This window comes from Dendrobates tinctorius, unplaced genomic scaffold (genome assembly GCF_039654945.1).
Source record: "Dendrobates tinctorius isolate UK_male_01 unplaced genomic scaffold, ASM3965494v1 ptg000087l, whole genome shotgun sequence".
Taxonomy (NCBI): Eukaryota; Metazoa; Chordata; class Amphibia; order Anura; family Dendrobatidae; genus Dendrobates; species Dendrobates tinctorius.
The window spans coordinates 9,304,980-9,320,146 of record NW_027361755.1 but is presented as its reverse complement, the minus strand read 5'-3'; the positions used below and the strand labels follow the sequence as shown (position 1 = coordinate 9,320,146).

Genomic DNA, 15,167 nt, shown 5'->3' with positions numbered 1-15,167 from the left:
ACTCTGCGGGTAATCAATACAGAGGAGGATAATTTAATATTACAGGAATTTTTATGTAAACTAGACTAGAAGCTTGGGCTGATAAATGGCAAATGAGCTTTAATGGGGATAAATGTAAGGTCATGCACTTGGGTAGAACGAACAAGATGTATAATTATGTGCTAAATTGTAAAACACTGGGCAAAACTGTCACTGAAAAAGATCTGGGTGTATGGGTGGATGACAAACTCACATTCAGTGGCCAGTGTCAGGCAGCTGCTGCAAAGGCAAATAAAATAATGGGATGCATAAAAAGAGGCATAGATGCTCATGAGGAGAACATAATTTTACTTCTATATAAGTCACTAGTGCGACCACACTTAGAATACTGTGTACAGTTCTGGTCTCCGGTGTATAAGAAAGACATAGCTGAACTGGAGCGGGTGCAGAGAAGAGCGACCAAGGTTATTAGGGAACTGGGGGGTCTGCAATACCAAGACAGGTTATTACACTTGTGGTTAGTTTGGAAAATTGAAGGCTTAGGGGTGATCTTATTACAATGTATAAATATATGCGGGGACAGTACAAAGACCTTTCGAATGATCTTTTTACTCTTCGACCGGTGACGGGGACAAGGGGGCATCCTCTACGTCTGGAGGAAAGAAGGTTTAATCATAATCACAGATGCAGATTCTTTACTGTAAGAGCAGTGAGACTATGGAACTCTCTGCCATGTGATGTTGTAATGAGTGATTCACTACTAAAATTTAAGAAGGGACTGGATGCCTTTCTTGAAAAGTATAATTTACAGGGTAAATATACTAGATTCCTTCATATGGCGTTAATCCAGGGAAATAGTCTGATTGCCGTATGTGGAGTCGGGAAGGAATTATTTTCCCCAATATGGAGCTTAGTGTTTGCCGCATGGGTTTTTTTTGCCTTCCTCTGGATCAACATGTTAGGCTATGGGTTGAACTAGATGGACTTAAAGTATCCTTTCAACCTTAATTACTATGTCACTATGTTACCATGTAAAGAGACTTTGTGTTTGAACTTTGTGGGTCACTGCCTCATCACTGCATAAGTGTGCTACCTCTGCACTACAACTTTTAACATCTAATTATCCACCCATCTAGCTATCTTCCTACCTATCCATCCACTATTTTTTATAAGATATATAATGTAAGCTTACAACGTTTAGAACTGAATCTTCCATTTCAGCAACTGTGTATTCCTGCAACAACAAGAAAACAAAGCCGATTAGAAATAAATGAGGAGCAGATAATACTATGCTTATAACAATTTACATTATTCTACTCTACGTAAGGTTAATATTTCACATTATTTCTGTTAAATATTTTAATGCGTATTAATTATATTCAAAATAAAAACACTCATCAGGAGTGGAACTGGGAAGTTCTGGAAGAATATTCAAGACTGTTCTTTTAATTCTGGGCATCATGTGACTGGCGCTAGCTCCAGCTTCTTCTATATGAAAGTACACTGTATCTCTGACTGTACAGGCAAGCAGGTAAAAATATCAAGATATTTTAACAGTGACACAAGTTTTGGCATTTTAGCTGTTTACCCAAAACATATTCAAAATACAGTTATATAATCAATATGGGCTTAAAGTGCTTTAGTTTGAGGTACTTACATCCTATTTTGAGAACGGTTTAGGAATTATGGCTATTTAATATGTGACTGCCTTTTTTTAAGGGACCAAAAGTAATTGGACAATTATTTCAAAATATCTTTAACGGGCTGCATGGGCATTTCCCATTGTTAATCCATAATCAAATAAGCAGTTAAAAGATCTGGAGATGATTCAAGGTGTTGCATTTGCATTTGGAAGCTGTTACTGTGAACCCACAACATTTGGTCAAAGGAGCCCTCAATGGAAGAGAAACAGACTATCATTAGGCTGAAAAAAGAAGAAATCCACCAGAGAGACAGCAGAAATGTTAGGAGCGGCCCAATCAAACGCTTGGTATATTCTTCAAAAATATACCGCTTGGGAACTCAAAATAGCCTGGACGTCCACAGAAGACAACTGTGGTAGATTATCACAAAATCCTTGAAAAAAGTATAGAGAAGACATGGAATATCTCATGATCTAAAGAACACCACATCATCTGTAAAACATGATGGAGGCGGTGCGGTGCATGTTCCAATAATACTGGATCTCTAGTGTTTATTAATGATGTGACTGACGACAGGACCAGCCAAATGAATTCTGAAGTGTGCAGGGCTATACTTTCTGCTCAGATTAACCAAATGCTGCTAGATTGATTGGACAGCATTTCACAGTATAGATGGACAATAACCTAAAGCATACTGCGAAACCAACACAGGATTTTTTTTTTAAGGCAAAGAAGTAAAATATTCTGAAATGGCCAAGTCAATCACCAGATCTCAACCCATCGAGCATGCATTTCACATGCATATCAAAAGCAGAAAAATCCACAAACAAGCAATAACTAAAGTGAGCTGCAATAAATGCCTGGTAGAGCATCACAAAGGGAGAAACACAGCGTTTGGTGACGTCCTTGGCTTCCAAACTTCAGTCAGTCACTGCCTGCAAAGGATTCTCTACAAAGTATTAAAAATTAACATTTTATTTATGGTAAAGTTAATTGGTCCAATTGCTTTTTAGCCCCTGAGATGAGAAGGATTTGTAGAACAATGGTTGACATTACTAAACGTGTCACAGAATATTTTGGTTTAACCCTTTTAATTAAACCTGAAAGCCTACACTTCAATTGCATCTCAGTTGTTTCATTTAAAATAAAAAATAATGACATGAAGAGCTTAAATCATGAAGAATTGGTAGGCGTCCAAATATTTCTAGACCTACATTGGCATGTAAAAGTTTGGGCACTTAAAATTACTGTTGTTGGGAACAGTTAAGCAAGTTGAAGATGAAATGATCTCTAAAAGGTCTAAAGTTAAAGATGATACATTTCCTTTGTATTTTAGGCAAACAGGTCAGCTTCACCAGCAATCAGCACCAGCGACACATGGGTAACAAGCGAAGCACGTCGCTTAGTTACCCACTGTGTACCTTAGTTACCAGCGCGCTGGTGCAGGGAGCTGGTAACCAAGGTACACATCGGGTTTCTAAGCGACGCGCGGCACTTAGAAACCCGATGTGTACCTTGGTTACCAGCTCTCTGCACCAGCGCGCTAGTAACTAAGGTACACATCGGGTTTCTAAGCGCTGCGTGCCGCTTAGAAACCCAATGTTTACCTTAGTTACCAGCGGCAGCTCGCTGATCGCTGGTCTCCCGCCTGTCACACACAGTGATGCCTGCTGGCCAGCGGGAGACCAGCGATCAAAAAAAATGTCCTGGCCATTCCAGGACGATCAGCGATACCCGACAGGGGGGGGCGGTCGCTGAGAAGTGTCACACACAGCAATCTCGCTGGTGAGATTGCTGTTGCGTCACAAAACTTGTGACTCAGCAGTGATCTCGCTAGGGAGATCGCCATGTGTGACAGGGGCTTAAGGCACACTGGCATGTTATTCCCTTGCCTCCATCTTCTTTCCTTTTTGAAGATCGGGACGTTTGCCCCTCTCCAATCTTCTGGGAATTCTCCTGTTCTCCAGGATGTTTCAAACATTCTGGATAGTGGTTCCTCTTTCAAGTACCCTAGAATTTAATTCATCTGGACCAGGAGATTTAAATTCATTTAAATTAGGTAAGCTTTCCCACAGCATCTCTCTGTTTATAGATAATGTGAATTCTTTTATTCCTTCAATGGCACCGTGAAGATCAATAGATGTTACAATTGCTTTCTTAGAGAACAAAGAATAGGAATTTAAAAGTTTGGTCTTCTCAGCATCATTTTTTACCACCTTACCCTTTACATCCTGTAAAAATCCTATAACATCTTTGGCTTTTCTTTTGCTTTTGACATATCCCCCAAATCCTTTTTCACTGCTTTTGGTCTCCCTTGCAAGCCTCACATCATTACTGGCTATAGCTCTTATAACGCTTGCCCTGCAAACCAAACAGCATTATATTCTTCTTTAGATATGCCCTTCTCTTTCCATTTAATATCATTTCTTTTTTCCTTTTTAACAAGTGATGAAGTTCTGTGTTCATCCATCCTGGTCTCTTTAAATGCTTCCAATTCTTCCTTCTTTTTGGTATTGTTATCGATTGTGCAATGAGAATTTCATTTAGCAAAATCTCCCATCCTTCTTGGACATTTCTGTCCTTTAGAACATCCAGCCATTGAACTTTTCCTACCCTCTTTCCGAGTCCATTAAAATCTGCCTTTTTGAAGTCCAACCTTAAAAGTCTGAGTCCTTGCTGGTCTTCCTCTTCTTGTAATCCAAAATTTGAGGATAGCATGATTGCCACTTCCTAAATTCCCAGCCACTTTTACTCCCTCAACCATTTCCTCCCTGTTGGTAAAAATTAGGTCCAAGATTGCAGATCCTCTACCTTTTGAAAGATAAAGTTGTCAGCAAGAGAAGATAAGAATTTTCTGGACCCATTACTTTTGCCTGAGAGAGATTCCTAACAAATATCAGGATAGTTAAAAATCTCCCATGATCACCAAGTCAGACTTTTTTGAGAACAGAGACATCTTTTCTAAAAGAGTTCATCCATATCTTCTGTCTATCCAGGTGGCCTATAGTAAACACCTTCAATAGTGTTTTTACTGTTCTTCTATCCTTGTATGCTAACCCAGTTTCTACAGAGCTACCAATTTCTGAAGCTTGGATCTCTGTGGAGATGTACATTTTCCTAACACACAATGCAACACCTCCTCTTAATCCTGTTTATAATAAATAAGTTGTAGCCTCAAGGTTTGTATTCCAATCATATGTACTATCCCACAAAGTTTCAGTGATGCCTAGGACATCATATCTCTTTTCCTGTGTTAGCAACTCTAAGTTGTTTCCCATATAGGTTTCCCATGCTCTGTGCATTTGAATAAACACATCTTAGTTTGTAGTAAGTTTCTCTTGCTCCTCTATTTTCATTGAGAATTTATTTTTTTTTTTCTTTACTTCAACTTCTAATAGCAGGGTTCTCAAAAGAATTCATAAGCTGCATACTTTTTCCTAGCCCTATATTTTTATATAAGTTTGTCTTTTCCTTTGGCAAGTCTGTAAACATGTATACCAACATAAAATACAGTGCTATGAAGTCTCAAAAAATACAAAATTTATTTGAAATATTTAAATAAATCCTTCCCTCTACCCTTTAAATATTCACTGTGCCCTTGACTGCATAACAACCCCAAAGCATGATTGACTCACCCCCATGCTTAATGGTTGGCGAGATGTTCTTTTCCTGAAATTCTGAGTCCTTTTTTATCTAACATAAAACTTTGATCATTGTGGCCAAAGAGTTCAATTTTCATCTTATCGGCCCACAAGACGTTTCCAAAATGCATCAGGCTTGTTTTTATGTTCTTTAGCATACGTCTGACACTGAATTTTACGGTAAGGATGCGGGAGAAGGTTTCTTCTGATGACTCTTCCATGAAGGCCATATTTTGCAGGTGTCCCTGAACAGTAGAGCAATGTACCACATCTGCAGAGTCTGCCAAATCTTTCTGAAAGTCTTTTGCAGTCAAGAGGAGGTTCTGATTTGCCTCTCTAGCAATCCTATGAGCAGCTCTGACTGAAATTTAGCTTGGTCGTCCAGGACTTATCTTGACCTCCACTGTTCCTGTTAACTGCCATTTCTTAATTACATTTTTTTAATTACCTTTCGAACTGAGGAAAGGGCAATTTGAAAACACTTTGCTATCTTCTCATAGCCTTCTCCTGCTATGTGGTCCTTCACCATTTTCAGAGTGCTATGCGGCTGCTTAGATGAACCCATGCTGTCTTTTAGCAGAAAGTTAGAGGAGGCTGAGTTTTATAAAGCTGGCGAATTTGAACCACCTGTCCTTTCCGAACGATGATAGTGAACAAGCCATGACCCTAACAGGCTAATTAAGGTCTGAAACCTTGGTTAAAGTTATCTGAGCACACATCTCCAAGGGTGCCCAAACTTTTGGATTGGTCCATTTTCTTTTTTGGAATTTTTAAAATGTAAAAGTTGACAATGTATATATATATATATATTTTTTTGCTTATTCCAAGGAAATGTGTCATACTTAACCTTAGGCATGTTAACGATCATTTCATCTTAAACTTGCCTAACTGGTCACGATAACAGTAATTTTGACCAGGGGTGCCCAAGCTTTTACAGGCCACTGTAACTGTATGCTGTCTCTTTGTCATGTTTCTGGGAAGCTGAACTATAGAAATCTCCAGCTTGAGAGTCACATGATCAGATCTGTCCATCAGCCGCCTCCAATATAAAATATTATCATCACATGGTAAAATTGCTTTTCTATTGAGGGAGCTGATCGCTCAGTGGATAGCACTGCAGCTTTGCAGCGCTGGAGTCCTGGGTTCGAATCCCACCAAGGACAACATCTGCAAGGAGTTTGCATGTTCTCCTCGTGTTTGCGTGGGTTTCCTCCCACATTCCAAAGACATACTGATAGGGAATTTAGATTGTGAGCCCCATTGGGGACAGTGATGATAATGTGTGCAAAACTGTAAAGCGCTACAGAATATGCTAGCGCTATATAAAAATAAAGATTATTATCATTATGTCAGATTGTGAGAAAGTTGCACCAACAAGAGAAGGTGACCGATCTCCATTGTAGAGTTCTTTTGCCATCAGTTGTACTATATACTGAACACATATAAAACGGAGTAAATGGGTGGCAATTATTTCTGAAATGAAAAGTTTTTCTGTATTTGTTTCATTGATCTAGTACCTAGTAAACAAATCTGAATGAATGTACCAGGATTTACACATAAACTGACTCCATATGGGTTTGCTACATGATTAAGGGTATGTGCAGACTATCCGGAACTGGCAGCGCTTTGGACGCAGCACATGTCCGCTGGGTCCAAAGCGCTGCCGTCTACTGCAGGGTTCCCCAACTCCAGTCCTCAAGGCCCACCAACAGATCATGTTTTCAGGATTTCCTTAGTATTGCTCAGGTGATAATTGCTTCACCTGTGCAATACAAAGGAAATCCTGAAAACATGACCTGTTGGTGGGCCTTGATGACTGGTGTTGGGGAACCCTGGTCTACTGAATGCAGGTGAATGCGCATGTGTTCACTGAACCGTGCAGATTCATTGCTTCCAATACATTCTATGGGTGAAATTTCTATTGCGGAGACTCAACTCTCTACAATTGAAATTGACATGCTGAGGTCCCTGGAGAGATGTGCCGCTTTTCCGTCTCCTTTGGGTGAGCCGTGTGCGTCTGTGGACGTATAGTGGACATGGGACTTCTTGAAATCCCATCCACTATGCTTTATCAGCTGGACGCTGCGGGTTGCACATTGCACAACCCACAGCGTTTACTGATCTTCTGCACCTACCCCTATAGGTACTGTTCAATAATTGCTACTGACGTTTTGCTTCATGATATCCATAGTCTGACTTTGATACTGAGGGTGTAAATGTGATTACATAGATATCATGGGATGAATCCAAACTGTTTCTACATTATAATGACCTGTTGAACGGTGGTTGTCAAGTCCAGACAAAGCTGAATGATTTTGTTCTTTGTTGAAGAGAAGTCAGTGATCCCAGTAAATGGTGTCCTGTAACCAAACAGAAAGAAATCCAGTCTGAACAAAGGCTCCTAAAGACTCTCTGAAGAGAACATTACTGGCAAGCTACACATACATTGTGAATATGGGTCAGCGGGCCAGGGAACATCTTTCACTGTTAAGCAGCAAAACTGTTTCCTCTCTCACATAAGCTCCAGGAGCCATCTATAAAGCACAGAAATAAACGCACTTGATAGCAGTCTGTCTTCTATCAAAATACTGCAGGAAGTATAAATTAAGTTTCTACTCAATGACATGGGAAGAGTACTGTGGAGCTCTTCTACTTTTGTCATTTCTTATGGAAAAGAACATAACAATCATAGCTGTTTACAAATCTGAGAATTCATTGAGTTTAGAATAGGAAATTCTTGCACAGCGTATACAACTATACAGACCAGACAGATGCTGAACTGTGAAAAATCAGAAACACAGGAAATACAGAACAAAAGGTATTTCAAGACAAGGAAACACTTTTTTTAAAGACCTATTTAAGGAGTAATTAAATTATTATAATGTTCTATATTTCAGTGCCCTTTTAATTGCCAGCAGATCAGTGTGAGACAGGGCATGATAGCATAATATCACATCTATATACAGTATATAAAAATGAGTATGTTGTGTGTATCGGCCATGCCCACTCCACCTAGCAACCAATCAATAAGCATCTTTCATTTCCCCAGAGCAGTTTAAAAGAAGCCGAATTGTGATTGGTTGCTATGAGCAACAGTTTTCTTTGTAGACAGTTGTGGTAACTGAGGCCTACTAATCTTATCATTTCTATGGTGTTATCGTCCTTCTGTAAAGCTGGAAATAACACAATTTATTACCGTGCCAACACAGACCATCCTCTGACACAGACTGCAGGGGGAGCCCAGTATCACATAGGACAGGATTAGATACACAGCTCAGCAGTCAGTATCACACAGGATAGGATTAGATATACGGCTCAGCAGTCAGTATCACACAGGATAGGATTAGATATACGGCTCAGCAGTCAGTATCACACAGGATAGGATTAGATATACGGCTCAGCAGTCAGTATCACACAAGATAGGATTAGATACACAGCTCAGCAGTCAGTATCACACAGAATAGGTTTAGACACACGGCGCAGCAAACAGTAACACACAGGATAGGATTAGATACACGGCTCAGCAGATTGTATCACACGGGATAGGATTAGATACACGGCGCAGCAAACAGTAACACAGGATGTGATTAGACACATGGCTCAGCAGACTGTATCACACAGGATAGGATTAGATACACGCTGCAGCAAACAGTAACACAGGATAGGATTAGATACACGGCTCAGCAGACAGTAACACACAGGATGTGATTAGATACACAGCTCAGCAGACAGTATCACACAGGATAGGATTAGATACATGGCTCAGCAGAGAGTATCACACAGGATAGGATTAGATACACAGCTCAGCAACAGGATGTGCCAAAGGGGAAGACATAGTCATTCCAAGAATTCCACTCATTCCACCTGATTTCCCTTTTGATTTTAAACGCCTCCACTTTCCACTTCGACTGGCATTTACAATGTCCATTAACAATGCTCAGGGACAGTCCTTGAAAGTAGTAGGGATCTGTTTGCAATCTCCATGCTTTTCTCATGGTCAACTTTACGTGATCTGTTCAAGAGATGGAACTGCCAAAAATCTGTTCATCTTTGCACCGAAAGAAAAGCCAAAAATGTTGTTTATCAAAAGGCTCTTGAATGAGTTGAAAATAAAATACTATCAATACTTGGGTAATCGTTTAGTTAATTTGTGTTGCAAATCTGTAGTGTTGAATATATGATGTGAAATGTTTTTATGTGAAATATAATAATTATAATTTGTTATAACTAACCACAGTTATTTACTATGCCCGGGTAACACCGAGATCTTCAGCTAGTCAATCGTAAAAAGTCCCACGAGGTGAGCAGCTCAGGTGACAGGTGCACACAGCTCCTGCCTAAGAACGGACAATAGAAAGCAGATATTCGGAAAACTATACTTTCTATAGAATCCGTACTCAACTCTGCGTGCATGCTCAAGCAGGAGTGGTACGCTACTGTGGACTGAGGTGCACACCTCTTGGGGCAGGGGGGTAAGTTCTGAGCAATCAGTGGGGGGCTCAGGACCTGTACACCCACTGATCTGCATGCATTTAAAGGTGAATGATAAAGATTTACTTACTTTTTAAACAGTACAATATATCAAACTACCAATGTATAATCGTGGCTTACTATGTCATTTCTCAGGATCTGATGGTAATTTCTATCAGGACAATATTCAGTAAGCATGTGCGAGGAGTGGTGCTGCTAACCAGTGACAGCTTTGACAACAGACATGCTACTGTCTATTGTAAACTGTAAATGTCATCACAAGCACCATTTACATTACGCGATGTAGCCAAAAGCAAAGAATGGGTTAAACCAAAAAATACTTATACTCACCTCTTCAATCCCCTAATCATTTCTGCCTACTTTAGCAGCAATCAGGTGCTGAACATTATTCATGTGATCACTGCATCCAGTCACTGGCCTTTGTGGTCACATGCCAACATCTGCCGCAACATCTCCTGATCATTGCAAGAAGTAACCTGAGACTGGCTAAGACCACTGGATATGGAAACATACCGTATATACTCGAGTATAAGCCGAGGCACCTAATTTTGCCACGAAAAACTGGGTAAGCTTATTGACTCAAGTATAAGCCGAGTATGCATTGTCCCCTTATCCCTGTCCTGCTATATGTGGCTTCCCCCGTCCTGTCCTGCTATGTGACTCCCCCGATCCTGTCATGTGAGGCTCCCCCTGTTGCAAGCATGGCTCCCCGGTTCCGCATGGCTTGGCTCCCCCAGTCCTGCATGGCTCAGCTCCCGCGGTCCCGCATGGCTCACACCCCTCCCCGATCCTACTCACCCTCCTCGCGCCATCGCTTCATCTCTTTTGTCCTGGTGCCGGCAGCTCTTCCTGTGCTCAGCGGTCACGTGGTACTGCTCATTAAGATAATGAATATGCGCTCCAGGCCTATGAGAGTGGAGACGCATGCATATTCATTACCTTAATGAGCGCACGTGACCGCTCAGCACAGAGGAAGAGCTGCTGGCACCGGGACAGAGATGCAGGGACGGAGATGCAGCAACGGCATGAGGAGGGTGAATAAGATGTCTTCCTGAAGCCGGCAGCAGCTGTCAATGTGCCACCGCCGCCTGCTCCAGCCGTTGCTCCGCCGCTCCCCAGCTGGCTTTCCGGAAAATGACTTGTGGATAAGCCGGGGTCGGGGGGGGGCATTTTCATCACAAAAAAAATGTGCTGGAAATCTTGGCTTATACAGGAGGATATGGTACTTTTTTCATTCCCAGTCCCTGTTAGTAGCTATATTTTTGTGAGTTTTGCAAAAACCCTTATGACTCATCAGAGAGCGGATAATGATGCATGCTAAGGGTATACGATTTTTGTTGATCTTTTCAGTAATATTGTTAGGCATGCTTTTTAAAAAAAAAAAACTGCAGAATGTCACTTCTTTCAACGTTTTTTCACCCATAGAAAGTAATGGGTAAATGCAAAAAAGAGCAAGAAAGAAAACCTGCTATCAGTTTTTGAAGCATTTTTGGTAAAAAAGAAAACTCAGTGCAGTAGGATGTGAAATTCATTTATTTTTCTGATTTACCCAAGTTTAAACCATAATGTCATGGTCTTTACATGGAGCAGGGATGTTAGTATTAGTACAGTTTAATTAAATTAGTGATATGTGTGAAAGTAAACTAAACCTGACAAACTCAATGCCCTACCAGAGTAAGTAAATAAAGCCCTAACAAGTGAATCCCTATCAATGTGTAAATGTAAAAAGTGTCCTACCAACTGAGTTCCCTACCAATGTGTGAAAATGAATAATGACCTACCAACTCAATGCACTACCAATTTAGAAGGTAAACAATGTCCTACTGACTAAATGCCCTACCAAATAAATGATGACCTACCATTTCAAGTTTCCTATCAGTTTTAACATGAACTCATGCAACCTTAGTTTACAGCTGCACTTCATACATAAATTCAGATGTTTTTTTGTTCAGAATAGTCACTATTTCTTCAGCCAAAAAAAGCCGGATTACTTACCGGTAATGCTCTTTTAATGAGTCCACGACAGCACCCACTGGAGGTATCGGATCCGCCCATTTGGAACAGGAAACCCTACAGGAAAGATAAAAGGGGCGGTCCGCCTTTCCTCCTCAGTTTTACGTTTCAGAGTACCAGAAGGACCGCCAAGGATTAGGCAATGTTCTCTTATTTTAACATCTTTCTTATCCATTATTTGGTTAATATACTTTAACTATTGATATCTTTAGGGGGGGAAGTGAGCGGGTGCTGTCGTGGACTCATTAAAAGAGCATTACCGGTAAGTAATCCGGCTTTTTACTCTTCGCCACGACAGCACCCACTGGAGAGATTCCAGAGACCATCACCTGGGTGGGACCACCGTGCCAAGGATAGTCCTGCCAAAGCTTAAGTCAGAGGTTGATGAAAGATCAAGTCTGTAGTGGTTATAGAAGGTAGAAGGGGATGACCAAACTGCCACCTTACATATAGTTTCAATCGGAACATCTCCCTTTTCCGCCCAAGAGGTTGCCATTGCCCTGGTGGAATGCGCCCTGATGTTCCCTGGAGGATCTTCGTTTTTTGCGGAGTAGGCTAAACGAATGGCCTCTCTGATCCACCGGGAAATGGTGCTCTTCGTGACTCCATACCCCTTCTTACAGCCCTGAAATGAAACAAATAGGGCCCTACTCTGCCTCCAACTGTTGGACCTCTCAATACATTTTAGGACAGTTCTTTTGACGTCCAGAGTATGGAACTTCTGCTCTTCCGGAGTAGAGGGATTTTTATAGAAGGTTGGGAGGAGTATCTCCTGAGATCTATGGTATTTTGTTGCCACTTTTGGCAGGTAGGCAGGGTCTGGTTTTAATAGCAATCTGTCTTGGTATTCTTGGAAAAAAGGTGGATCTATTGACAAGGCCTGGATATCACCCACTCTTCTAGCTGAGGTCAGTGATACTAAGAGGGCCATTTTAAGTGCTAAGTATTTGAAGGGTATTGTGTCGATCGGCTCAAAGGGGTCTACCGTTAGGGCGTCTAAGACCAGATTTAGATCCCATGTAGGGACGGAGGGTATGTGGATTGGAGCTATTCGTTCACATGCTGTAATGAATCGAGTTATCCACTTGTTGCCTGCTATATTATGGCCATATAGTGCTCCTAATGCCGATATTTGTACTCTTAGTGTATTTACTGCTAAGCCTAAGTCTTTCCCCTTCTGCAGAAATTCCAAGATTGGGATTATCGGAACTTCTGCTGTATGAGGTACTGTATGGAATTGAAGAAATTTTTTCCATATTCTAGTGTAAATTTGGGTTGTGGACTGTTTTCTACTTTGTAGTAGTGTAGTAATTAAGGACTCCGAGAATCCTCTTGTCCTCAATAACTGCCTCTCAAATTCCACGCCGTCAAGTGCAATCTGAGCACTTGAGGGTGGAAAAAGGGGCCTTGGGAGAGTAGATTGGGAGTCGAAGGAAGGACCCAAGGATCTGTTATTGACATAATCTGCAGCCACGAAAACCACGGTCTTTTTGGCCAGAACGGTGCTATTAAGATTATTCTTGCTTTGTCGTCTCTGATCTTCCGAATTACTTGAGGTAGGAGGATCAATGGAGGGAACGCATACGCCAGGTTGAAATTCCATGGAGCTAGAAAGGCGTCTAGTATGTCTGGGTGATCTGACGGAGATAGGGAGGCAAATGTTTTTATCTGCCTGTTCTCCTTTGTGGCGAAAAGGTCCACCTCGGGTTGTCCCCATAAGGCTACTATGTCCCTGAAGACCTTCCGATTGAGGCACCACTCTCCTTGTCGTAGAGTGTGTCGGCTTAGGAAGTCTGCCTTTTGATTGCTCTCGCCTCTGATATGAAGGGCCGAGAGGGACAAAAAATAGTTTTCTGCTAAGTTTAAAATTCTTGCCGCTGAAGACATCAGAGTCTCTGATCGAGTTCCTTCTTGTCTGTTTATATAGGCCACTGTGGTGGTGTTGTCCGATAGGATCCTTACATGCTTCTGTTGGAGCTGCGGAAGGAAGTTGTATAGAGCATAGAACACTGCAGTCAGTTCTTTTAAATTAGATGAGTAATCGCATTCCTGTCTACTCCACCTTCCCTGATGAAACCCATTCTCCATGTGGGCTCCCCAGCCCTGGGGACTGGCATCGGTGGTTACGATACAGGATGGAACTATAACCCATGGAACTCCTGAACATAAATGGTCATCATCTAACCACCACTTTAGGGAAGTCAAGACTTCTTGTGACAGGGTTATTTTGCTCTGTAAATGACCACTATGTCGCTTATCCTCTTGGAGGATCTGGTGTTGTAGCGTACGGACATGGTAGTGGGCCCACCGGACTGCCGGGGTGCAAGAATTTAGTGATCCTAATAGTGACATTGCTCCTCTCAAGGATACACGTGGTTTATCTATAGTTGCTTGTATTTTTTGTTTTGTGAGGGTGATTTTTACCTGAGGTAGTAGACATCTCTGGGTCAAGGAATCTAGTTGAAATCCTAGAAAGGTCTGGAGAGATTGCGGATCGAGTCTGGACTTTTGGATATTGATGATCCAGCCAAGGCTCTGAAAAGAGGAGATTGCGTCAGTCACGCGTTCAGTACATTGTTTGACTGAATTCCCAATTATTAGGAAGTCGTCTAAATATGGCACGATTAGTGTGTCCTTTTGGCGAAGGTAGGCCATCACTTCTGCCATCACCTTGGTAAATATTCTTGGTGCCGTGGAAAGCCCGAAGGGCATGGCCGCGTATTGGAAATGACGAATCCTGCCCTCGACTTCCACTGCGACTCTTAGGTATTTCTGGAATCTGTTGTGAATAGGGGGATGATAATAAGCATCTTTTAAATCAATCCCTGCCATTACGCAATTTGGGAAAAGAAGCTTTATAGTGGATCTAATTGATTCCATTTTGAAGTTATAATTTTTTATAAATGAATTAAGCTTCTTTAAATTAATAATGGTTCTAAACGTACCGTCTTGTTTAGACACCAAAAACAGGGGAGAGTAAAAGCCTCTACCCTGTTGTTCCTCAGGGACGTCAACTAAAACTTTTTTAGCTAGTAGGACTCGAATCTCGTCTTCGAGAGCCTTTTGCTGAAGTGAGGAATTAAGGCGAGTTATAACAAAGAACTCATAAGGGATCCGAAGGAATTCAATCTTTATTCCTTCCTTGATTATGTTCACAATCCATGGGTTTAATGTAATTTGTTCCCACTTGGTAAAAAAAAATTTTAATCTACCCCCAACTGGTGGGTCTAAACTCTTAATTTTTATCTCTCCTATATGTTGGCCCTCTGAAGATGGTACCCTTCTGCTTTTTGTCTTTCGTGGCCCATCTATTCGTTCTGTCCGATTGTCTTCTTCTCCCGAATGGCCGTCTCTTAAAGGTTTTCCTATAAAACGGAATGGGAGAATCACTGAAGGCCTT

At 41.4% G+C, this 15,167-nt stretch overlaps 1 protein-coding gene across 1 annotated transcript in view; it reads right to left on the bottom strand.

Moving 5' to 3' along the window:
• The window catches only part of CNKSR3 (CNKSR family member 3), a 180,292-nt gene that overhangs the window by 49,281 nt on the left and 115,844 nt on the right, over positions 1-15,167 (bottom strand). The window contains exons 4-5 of the mRNA XM_073585731.1: positions 7,536-7,623; positions 1,172-1,213 (exon numbers count right to left, since the gene is read on the bottom strand). Coding sequence (XP_073441832.1) covers positions 1,172-1,213; positions 7,536-7,623 — 130 coding nt within the window. The remainder of the gene's footprint in view (positions 1-1,171; positions 1,214-7,535; positions 7,624-15,167) is intronic.